This window comes from Magnolia sinica, chromosome 10 (genome assembly GCF_029962835.1).
Source record: "Magnolia sinica isolate HGM2019 chromosome 10, MsV1, whole genome shotgun sequence".
Classification (NCBI taxonomy): Eukaryota; Viridiplantae; Streptophyta; class Magnoliopsida; order Magnoliales; family Magnoliaceae; genus Magnolia; species Magnolia sinica.
Window position 1 is genome coordinate 19,133,975 of NC_080582.1, and position 11,918 is coordinate 19,145,892.

The 11,918-nt window shown below is 39.7% G+C and overlaps 1 protein-coding gene across 10 annotated transcripts in view; it reads left to right on the forward strand.

The window, feature by feature from the left end:
• LOC131258120 (transcription factor BIM2-like) overlaps window positions 1-10,999 on the forward strand; it is a 52,470-nt gene extending 41,471 nt beyond the window's left edge. Inside the window, exons 6-10 of one of the 10 annotated variants that reach the window (XM_058259199.1) lie at window positions 2,666-3,114; window positions 8,533-8,650; window positions 9,957-10,062; window positions 10,189-10,269; window positions 10,468-10,999. In XM_058259199.1, the coding sequence (XP_058115182.1) occupies window positions 2,666-3,114; window positions 8,533-8,650; window positions 9,957-10,062; window positions 10,189-10,269; window positions 10,468-10,526 (813 nt within the window). In that variant the 3' untranslated portion in view covers window positions 10,527-10,999. The other 9 variants (XM_058259200.1, XM_058259201.1, XM_058259202.1 and 6 more) reach the window with 9 other exon arrangements.
• Window positions 11,000-11,918: the final 919 nt, after the last annotated feature.

The window sequence follows — 11,918 nt, forward strand, 5'->3', positions numbered from 1 at the left end:
AAATTGTGTAAGCAACATTAAGGTACATTGTATATTACCAAACTGTCCAACATGGATAATTTAAGAATTCATATAAATATATATATATATATCAAACCAATAATTGATTTGAATATAATTTATTGTATATGAATTCTTAAACGAATAGGTAGATTGTTGTCAATTGTGTCAAGTGTCAAGTGAAGTCGCTCTAAAACTAATTGATTTCTGATTAATTGAAGTATACAACTATAAATCATATATTTATATGATTTTTAATTGAATACTTGAATTAAGCATAAATCAATTTCAAGTAATCAAAATATTCAATTTCAATTAATCTAACTAATTGAATATTAAATTTAGCTATTCAAGTAATCAAAATAAAAAATCAATAAATCATATCAAAATATTCAACTATTCATGTAATCTAACTAATTGAACCCAACTTGACACTGTCGCTGACCCAACCCGACCCTGGCCCAACTTGATGCTGACCAAACCTTGACTCAACCCAACCCACCTGACCCTGACCCAACCCACCTGACCCTGACCCAACCCGACGGGCGACGCTGACCCAACCTGACCCTGACCCAACCCAACCCAACCCGCCCAACCCTGACCCAACCCGACCCTGGCCTAACTTGACGCTGACCAAACCTTGACTCAACCCAACCCAACCTGACACTGAACCGATGCTGACCCAACCTGACCCTGACCCAACCCGATGCTGACCAAACCTTAACCCAACCCGACACGACAGTGACCTCACCCAACCCTGACCAAACCCTGACCCAACTCGACACAACAGTGACCTCACCCGACCCAAACACACCCTGACTGGCTGACCCAGCTCGATTTGCATTAAAAAAAACTACCTGGAGCTTGAAGGAGAGAGACAGAGATTGAGAGAGAATGAGAGGTGGGGCTGCTTAGAAGCTCAGCTTGTCGTCCGGCCACTGGTGCTAGCAAGGTTTGGGTCACCCAACTCGTTCGCTACTCTGCTCAGCTCGCCGCTCGGGTGGTGGTGCTCGGAAGTCAGACGGCCCGCTCACACGCACGCACGCTCGCAACTTGCTCAGTCGGTTGGGGAAAGTGAAAAGGGTAAAAAGAGAGAGGGAAAGTGAAAAGGTTTTTGGCATTTTAGGGTTTTAACTTTTAACTTTTAACTATTATTATTATATATATTATATATATTATAATATTATAAATTTTATATATATATATATAACGAGTCGAGTCGAGCTTGACCGAGCTCGAACTCGACTCGTTTTTAATCGAGCTGGAGTTACTCGCGCTCGGCCTGATCCGAACCTACATGCGAGTCGAGTCGGAACGAGTTCGAACAAGTCAAGTTGAGCGAGTTTATCGAGCTAGCTCGACTCGTGTACAGCTCTTAAGTGCATTGATCATTTCAAAACTGTAGAGACGCATTGAGTTGGTCCTGAAAAATAATTGATATTTTAGCAATTTTCCCGTTAATACAAGAAGAAAACAATTGTTTTCAATTAGCCTGTTTGGACACATGGAAAAGAAACAGTAATATTATCCAATGATTATTTCACAAGCACTATTGAAACATGGATTCCTGTGGATTCCATTTTACGGGGGTCTTATTTGGATAGCTAGTGGAAATTTCATATTTGTGAAACAACGGTCACCTCATTATCTTGTGCTAGAGAATTTGAGTATAGAAAAGAGTAATAATTACTGTGGAATCTACTATTTTCTTTGCTAACCAAACAACAAAACAGGTCACAATGATGGAAAACAATTATCATTTCCCACCTTTTTTTAAAAAAATTTCTTTTTCTCAGTATCCAAACAGGCTCTAGTTTGAACTCCTTGTTTCATCATGTGGTAAATAAAGGCAAATGAGTTTGCCAAAGAGATTGGTTTGGGTGTGTCGAGATTGGTCTTCCATATAGACTGTGCTGTTGTATATTATGAACCTATAAAATTTTACCTGAGAAAAAAAGGGTCATTAATTTTTCACATTTTATTTGGGGTTAGTAAACAGGTCTTTTGGTTATGTCTGGGGAAAAACCCTTTGCCTTTGTGGGTTATTCATGAGAATCACTTTGAGAAATTAGATTTTAAACTGGAGGTATTTATGATGCTCAATAGTGAGCTGTTTTTTTTTTTGTTCGACCAAGCAATGGTACAGGTTGTTCCCAGCTTTTTTGGTAGTCTATACTGTTGGTCTGGTGTCTCATTATGGGTTGGCCATAATGCCTCAATACTTCCTTGTGGGTTATTCATGAGAATCCCTCTGAGAAATTAGATTATACACAGGTGTATTCTATGCCGCTCAATGGAGAAAACTTTTCTTTTCTTGTTCAACACAGCAATGTACAGATAGGGCCCATCTCTTTCAGTAGCCTAAACTGTTGATCTGGTGGCCCCTGGCCATCCTCAATATCTACCCTATGAGATGATTCTAGCCATCCCAAGGAATGGGACTATTACAATCAACTGTCCATATTTAACAGAGGCTAAATCGGATGGTTTTGATCATCCGAAGGGAAAGATGTTGGAGTTATTGCCATCCAGCATGGGGTCACCATATACAAATGATCTCCACTATTAAGCGGCGGACACTCGTACATGAATCTAGGATATTTTCAACCAAAAAATTCCTCTCTGAGAATTTACTTGTCCATTTATTTTTCATTGACTGAAACAGAAACACAGCCAAGGGGCAGGAGAGAATACAGCTGACCATTCTCGAGCCATAAAGAACGGACCTAGTCCTGGGTTGATGTTTGCCGGGAAGTTTGATGAGAATATTGCTGCCGTCCCAGCAATGCTTGCAAACATGCAGAATCCCATTGAATCCGACAGCTTGACTGCAGGCACTCCTTACAAACCTATGGACCACAATCCGGGTTTGGCTAGTAAGGCAGTTCCCACACCCATGGTTTTGCAGCAGAACATGTATCCTTCTTCTATTGGAAGCAGTGGGCTTGCCCAACCTCCACAAAGACCGATGTCCGATGCTGAAAACATGGCTTCTCAGCCACAGCCGCAAGTATGGCCAAGACAATACCCGTCTGACAGTGATGTGTTGAACGAACAGGAGGAGCTAATGATTGAAGGGGGCACTATTCGCATGTCCAGTATATATTCTCAAGGGTTAGTATTTACAGTAGTGTTAGTTTTATTCCTTAAAATCTATTGGCGAACTATCAGAATTCATTAATTTTATTTTTTAAAATCTATTGGCCCAAGAATATGAAGACTATCAGGGTATGGGTTCATATGAGTGGGCCACATCGTTTGGTGTTTTAGAATGTTGATCTGACGGGCCCCACCTTTGATGGGCCGTGCTCTGAAATTTCCTGAGATGCAAAACTCTGAAATTTCATATCGATGGTTAAGAAAAAAAATACAGCCAGAGTGCACATTCAATATGAAAAGGCCAACTATTGGATGCCTAGGATCTTCGAGTATCTGAGATTTTCGTGCATGAGCCATCCACTATGGGAGCCATCAAATCAAGAGCCTGGATTACCAAGCTTACATCTCCACTCATAAAGATTGAAGGACTGAGAACAGTGTTCACATTCTCGGGTTGAGTTTAATGCTTCTGAATTTGATTTGCTACTTCAAAAGAGCTAGTGGTGTACCATTTGCATTTCCTTGATGCGACTCTTTATGTTCTTTGTCTCTTCCAAGCTTGCTTCAATACCTTTCATCTGCATTAATCAACTCTTACATGTTCACAAAGAGGGTAAGATGCAGCTCTGATATTCATGTCTCATGTTACTAGGAAGACTTTAGTGGAGTTTACTGATTTCTATTGGTCCTTGATATTGTGCTTCTTTTTCGAGTGCAAAGTAACAATTAACTAGCTGTTAACTAGCTGTTTGGTAAGACCAAATTGGTTTCCTCCTTGTCCAATTTCCATACCACCAAAATATAGGAGTCTGGAGCCATCTTGGAGAAATTTGCATTCTTACTGAATCCATATGGTCTCATTTTATTTTATTTTTTTTAAAAAAATCTTTTTGGGGTGGATTGGATTCTTAACGGGTTTGTCAAAAAGTTAACTGTAGATCGTCTCGCCTGTTCAAGGCAAAGATGAACATTCTATGGGGTATGGTATATCATGTGTGGTCTCTGGACATAAAGCAACTGAAGGATTATTATTGTTATTATTTAGGGAACTTTACAAATTACTACCCCGTTAATACCATATTACATACCAATACCTTTTCAAATTATCTTTTCATTAAGCTACCTCATTAATCAAGATAATTGTCTAGGGGATACCTTCCATCAGTTTTCTCTCATTTCTGTCATTATATATATATATATATATATATAATGACTAAAATGCCCATCATTAATGATGCAACTTAAATGTAAATACCATATTTACGAGGTATTTATTGTTTAAAATTTTAAAAACAAACAAAACACCAATAATCATCTTTCCAGCCAGTGATTGCCTACTGATGCTGCCAGTATGGAGTGGCTACTGGTTGGTTCTGTGGGCCCCACCATGATGTGTGTGTTTTATCCACGCTTTCCATATCATTTTACGACATTAGCAAAAAAATGAGTCAAATCTAGATCTCAAGTGGACCACACCATAGGGAACAATGGTCATTGAGCGTCTACCATTAAAAACTCCTGAAGGCCACAAACGTTTTGGATCAAGCTGATATTTGTGTTTTCCCTCCATCCAGGTCTGTGTGACCTAATCAACAGGTTGGATGGCAAATAAACATTACAGTGGGCTGTAGGAAGTTTTTAATGGTGGGCATTCCATCATTACTGTTTTCTTGTGGCATGGTCCACCTGAGATTTGGATCTGATTCATTTTTAGGCTCATTCCCTAGAATGATCTGGAAAAATGGATGGATGGTGTGGATAAAACACATACATCATGGTGAGGCTCAAAAAGCACCGATCAGTAGCCGCCTCGTTGTTTGCAATGCGACTATGTAGGAACTCCCTGCAATAGGAAACTAGGTGGGGCCCTCCATGATGGTTGTGAGAAATCCACCCCATCCATCTATTTTGATAGATTAGGCACGACCCCCAAAATGAGGCAGATCCAAAACTCAAGTGGGCCGTATGACAAGAAACAATGAGATTCAACATCCACCATTGAAACATTCATGGGGCCACATAATTTTTGGATCAAGCTAATATTTGTGTTTTCAGTTCATCCTAGTAGGAATGACCTTATGAATGGTATGGATGGCATATAAACATCACGGTGGACCCCAGGGAGGTTTCAATGGGAGTCACTTCCCTGCCCACTTTTCCCTATTGTGCGGCCATATTGAATTTTGGATCTGCCTCATTTTTTGTGCCCATGTCCTAACATGATCTCGAAAAATGGATGGACAAGGTAGATTTCTCACAAACATCATGGCGGGCCCAACCTAGCTTCCTGTGCGACAAGGCAACAAAGGAATCCTTCTGGGAGCACATTAGGTGTTGTTCTAGACTCACCCAAGGCGGTGTGGCCCTTACTATAGGTCCCCCTTGATGTATGTATTGTATATCCATGCCGTCCATCCATTTTGATAGATCATTTTAGGGCATGATCTAAAAAATGAAGCAGGTCCAAATCTCAGGTGAACCATGCTATAAGAAACAATGGTGGTTGAATGCTCCACAATTAAAAACTTCCTAGTGTCCACCGTAATGTTTCTATAATGTATATTTGCCATTCAACCTGTTGATAAGGTCAACCAAACTTGGATGAAGGGAAAAACAAATAGCAGCTTGATCCAAAACTTTTGTGGCCCACAAGGTGTTAATGGCAATCACCACTGTTTCCTATGGTGTGGTCCACCTGAGATTTGGATCTGCTTCATGTTCGGACTCATGCCCTACAATGATATTGAAAAATAGATGGACGGCGTGGATATACAATCCATCAAGGTGGGCCCCATGGTAAGGGCAGCACCATCTTGGGTGAGGCTGGGGCCACACCTTATCCGCTCCCCATCTTTGCCTCCTCTCTTCATCATCTCTTCTCCTTTCATCCATCCATCAAGCTCTTCATCATCTCTTCTCTGTTCGTCCATCCATCAAGCTCTCTCTCTCTCTCTCTCTGAAGATCAGATTTAGCCTATTTGGATGACAGATCTGGGTCGTTCATCATGTTGGCCCCACTTGGTCTATGCTATGGCCCAAAAATCTGGAAAGACGTTTCATCAAGTGGGCCACAAGGTCGTTCAAGTTGAAAATGAAAGCTTACCATTGAAAACTTCCGGAGTGTCACGGAAGTTTTGGATCAAGATGATATTTGTGTTTTCCCATAATCTAGGTCTGTGTGACCTTATGAACAGGTTGGATGGCAAATGAACATCATGGTGGGGCCTAGGAAGGTTTCAACAGTGGGTGTCATTGTCTCCAATGCTTTCTGAGGTATGGTCCACTTGAGCTTTGGATCTACCTAATTTTTGGGCTCATAACCTAAAATGATCTATCAAAATGGATGGACGGTGTGGCTATAACACATACATTATGGTGGGGCCCATAGTACTTTGCCATGTCAACATAGTACCGACCCCTTGGTGTGTCTGAGTCCATATTTACATTCAAGTAATTAAGCGACATCATTAATGATGGGTATTTTTGTTATTTTACGGAAAAAGATCCCTTTGACAATTATCTTGATTAATGAGTTAGCTTAATGAAAAGTTAATTTTAAAATGTACCAGGATGTAAATACGGTATTAATGAGGTAGTATTTTGTAAAATTCCCTATTTTTTTTATTTATTGAAGTAGCTTCAGTGGAACTATTCAAAAGAAGAATCATTTCTAAGATTATCAGTTGGGCTCTAACTAGGTTTTAGTTCCAGGGGATCTGTTCAGACCAACCTCCTTCAGTGTGAAGCTCAAACTTTGGTTTGTGCTCTCTGGGAAAACCTAGGTCCCTCCATGGTTGGTTTCTTGAGAAATGAAATTGGGGAGGTTGTGATGGCTTCTTTTTGTCTTTGTTGAGATGGGTCAGAGACTCAAAAGCATCATCTTTACATCCTCCTACTCTAGGAAGTTGCTTGCAAAGGTGCCTTGGAATGCCATTCAGTGAGTTATGGCTTCCGGGGCTGTGGAGGCTCCATGGTTTGATGCATTGTCTCTATGTACTGGTTTCGCCCTTGAACAATATGGCTGTATCAGTCCGAAACAGCCCAATAAAGGAGCAATATGGTATACCAAAACCAATTTGCAAATCTTGGGAGGCTCACATCTATTAAACTTTTTAAGTTGCCAGACTGGGAGCTGTGTTCTGTTGTTCTGATGGATGCAAATGAAGTGGCCAGTAGAGCTGCTAAAGAGTGGGTGATGAAAGGGCTTTTCAGTATTGGTGCCTTTTGTGTACTTGTCATGGTGTTTCCTTTGTGTTTTGAACAAAATTTTAGTTACCTTTCAGAAGAATATTTGGGTGTTTTGTTTGCGTTAATCTCAATTGAAGAGACATCGTGTGGCTTTATTTTATCGGAGCTTAGTGAAAGCACAAGGCTGTGTTTGGAAGTAGAAGTGAATTGGAACTGTGAACATTTTAGTTTATGATTCTGCTAACGTATCCACCATGGTGATGCAAGCAACACCCCCAAACCTTTTGAGTGACACATGAGCCGCCCAATGATCAATTTGAACCAGCCATTCTTTCATATTACTAGGGACAAGCCATGGTGCAAAAATTATGCTAATAGGATGATCCTAAGCATCCTATTAGTAGCATGGAAAATGGACAGTCAAGATTGAGCACATAAACTTAATAGGTCCAATCATCATCATCTTGAACCATCTATCCCATAGATCCTACTTTGTATTGCTTATAATTCCAAAGTGGCACTTTTGTTTGATGATTCTAACCATGCGATCTATGGCTCATAAAAGCAAAACTATTGTAACAAAATTGGTCTCATTCACAGGGCCATAAGGTAGGATCATCCTATCGGCGTGAATCTTGCTTCATGGCTTGCTCCAAATAGTACTATCGAATGTACTGTCCGAATTGATGATTATTGGCCATCCAATGTGTCGTTTAAAAGCTTTAGGGATGTTGTTAACATCCCCACGAAGGTGGAGACATTAGCAAAACCCTTCAGTTTAATCAAGAGGTAATGAGGAAGTACCTGCATTCATTTCCACCTTGAAAGCAATGTAACTTGATTCGGAACCCTGCATCGCAATATGAATGTCAAGTAATGCTTGGTTACTCCTGCTTAATTGCACTAATAATTGCAATTCAACTTGATAATTCATCCAAACGCATCATGATATACAAAATTAAACGATTTTAATTACAGGGCATGTCAAGTGCCTGCATTGTTTGCCTGTACTTGTGTTGAGTTACACAATCTGTTCTTATCTTCATTTTGTATCTCCGCATTTGTTTCAAGCTGTCACTGGTTTCTTGCAAATGTTGCCATCTGATCATCCTTCTCTATATCAGAGTGCGATCGTTTGTATGATTTGGTTTCTGTATTTTCTTTTATCAGTGGCAGTTTTCGAGTCTTTCTTTGATATTTTATCTGAACTTCAAACTTACAGTCAGACGGCATGATTTGGAGCAGGTTATTGACTACTCTAACACAGGCACTGCAGAGCTCAGGCGTAGATCTGTCACAAGCTAGTATCTCCGTGCAGATTGATCTTGGGAAACGGGCAATTACGAGACCGTCCACCACTAAGGTATTATTATTATTCTTTTGGGATTGCAAGCTCATGAGAACACCTGACCATGGATTGTATGGCCTGTCTGGAAACAAAATTCACAGAATATATGGAGAGGCTTGGGATTAGATTAACTGGTGCATTTGCCACCATTTTCGAAATGGCAGCGGTGCATCCATCACACATGGCATACATGTACATTGACCCGATCATCCATCCGACTTGTGGGTTCCATTATGGGAAGAGCTTATCCTAGAAATTACATTTTAGAGAGCCGACTTTGAAGCACATACCATTTTCCTTTTTAACTCTCATTTGATCATCATTGGCTGGATGGTTAGGATCTTCTGATTAGTGCGGTTTTTGGAATATGCTGTATTCACAATAGGGTATTTGATTTTGAAAGGTCTGCAATGACATATGTATGCGGTGCGTACGGTGGTTGAGCCATGGTGCAAATCAGTTTCGGTGTACCATAACAGTCACCAATGATACTGGATATACTGATACGCCCCATTTTCTTTTTCTAAGAAAAAAATCCATTAAAAAAAATGTTAGATAAATAGGAGAGAATGGGAAGACCTATTCCTATAAGCCTAACAACAAATCTAAAAAAGAAATCTCCAAAAAATCAGCAATATATTTTGAATTTAAAATAAATAAAATTTTAAACCCACTAAAGAGTGGGTCTACTCCTATAACCTTGACAGCTAATCTATACAAGAGAACGCCAAAAAAAATAAAATAATAATAATAATAATAATAAAATTCGTCTCTATTTCTTTTTTCTTTTTTAATTTACGGGATTTTCTAGCATTTTCAAGAAATGCACGTAAACATTTATGATTTCAAATAGAAAAATCATAGATGTACAAAAATGAAAGCACTATACAAGATATGTAACAATATATCCATAAAAGATTGCCAGAAATGTCCTTGTTTTTTAATACTTCCGGAAACCCCCAAAAAGCACTGTTGAAAAGAATAATCTTGGAATTTTTATGGGTTTTTTTTTTGGCTGATTTTCTCATTAAAATCAAACTCAAACACTAGATCTGTACCAGGTGAGTTGATAGAGGCAAGAGCGATTGCTGCTGATTTTTACAGGGATTTGGCATACATGCGTGCTGACTCATATCGTCCATGGATAATACCATTATCTATCAGATGATATGTAATGGTATCATCCGATAAATCAAACCATGGGATGAGCCCTCATATAGTAGTAAAAGCCCAAGTCCTTGCACCTTGTTGTTCGACGAGCTTTTGAGTTCTTTGTTATCATCATTTGATTGTTCATCTTCTCTTCATTCACTTTCTCTAGGATCACGAGGACCCTTCATCTAGTAACAGGTTGATGTCACACTCGAGGGTGGCGAGCAGCGGTGAGGATTCAGACCAAGCTCAAAAGAGGCTCAAGATGGATAACAGTTAGTGATGCAATGCTCTTTGATATTTATTATATTTTCTGTTGTTGCCAGTTGATGTACTATCCATTCAGTGTACATGCTGCTTCCACGGTTTGTTCGCAAACCATTACGAATTCTTTATTGCAGTTTTCCTTTTCCTACTCTTAGGAGGCTTCCATGAAAATTTGAGAAGCTGCTTTTTCTTTCAAGGCTTCCATTGTGTGAGAAGTTTCCTATCTCTATTTGTTCTCTTTTCTTTTTCTTTTTCTTTTTTTTTCTTTTTTTTTTTTAATTTCTTTTTTACTTCTTTGTTACAAAATTCCTTGTCTGTAAAGAAGATTGTTTACTAATACTCTGTCGTGCCAATCACGAAATCTTGTGATACCGTCGGTTTCTTTGATTCTCTCATCGCATATTTGTGATTAGTTACAATGGCTGCAGTTGGAGCTTCCTTCATTGTGGCTGATGGCTGCTGCTCTGCCTGATTGCAATTGCTGTTTAGGATGGAAGAAGCAAGAAAATGGGAATCTGCCTAAGGTTGTACCTGTTTTTCTGACCCACATCCCAAATGATTAGGTTGCGTTTGGGTGCCACTTAAGAGTTCTCATTTTAGGTAATGTCAATTACGAATTAGAGATCATAGTTTTTTATAACTCGTTGGTTATACTTTTAATCTCCACCAAAAAATGTTTTTATTTTTTATTTTTTAAGTGGCACCCAGACAGGCCCATAGACTGTTTGGATGTACAATCGGATTGAATTACAGTCGGCTCAGGTCAATGAAGAGAGAATGGATGAAATGGTGCCGGAATGCAATTCCCATTGCTTGGGTCCGGCTTGAAATGTACAAATTTTCAGTTGGGAGTTTGGTTGACATGATGAATTTGGATGGCCTGCCCAACCGCATTTCAGTCATTTTTAGCTACAAGGAATTGATTGCATTCAATTAGATTTTTTATCTTAATGGACGCCCAAACAGATTCTCAATTCTCCTGTTGAGGATGGTATGCATTAGTATTTGAATACCTGGATGTTCAAATTCCCAAACCCAGACCCTTTAGGGCCTGTTTGGATGCAGTTTCTCAAATGGGTGTCAGTTTTTTTTTGTTTTTTTTATTTTGTCAGTTTGGTTTGTGCTTGAGGGTGTTCCGGTGCCTATTTCGTTGAGCGGGTGATGAGATAAGGTTGTAAAGTGCATCTAAATGCACAACATCAAGTGCCAAATTGACCCAAATGCCATTTAAGCCGCCCTTCAAAGGGTGCATCCAAACGGCCTCGTGCATTTTGCTCCAAATGGTGTTATGAAGCTGTGGTGTATTTGCCTAGATTCCATTGTGTGGATTGGGATCAATCAGATGCTAACCTAAGATTCTGTTGATGGTTTTGGTGGGAAATCATCTAGAGCGACGATGATGAGTGGGCCACCCTAGTTTTCGCCCCAAATGATCTTTATATGTGGTCGGCCTTTTGCACGGATGGGATGCATTACACAAGTTTGGTGGAATAGGTGTATGTGAATTTCGAATAAAAACACTGCATGCGAGCATGAGGTTCGGTACAGTGTCTAATACTGATGTGTAGTCATTATATGTGGGGCCACCTTGATGGGTGTTACCCTTACCATTAAAAACTTCCTAAGGCCCGACCTAATGTTTATCTGCCATCCAACCTGTTGATAATGTCAAACAGATCTGGATGGAGGTAAAATACAAAGATTGGGTTTATCCAAAACTTTTTGTGGCCCACAAAAAGTTTTAAATGGACTTTCACCACTGTTCCCAGTGGTGTGGTGCATCTGAGATTTGGATCAAAATCACTTCACTCGGTGTGATCCACATACATCAGGTGTAATTGAAAGTAGGAAAAGGAGAGTATGA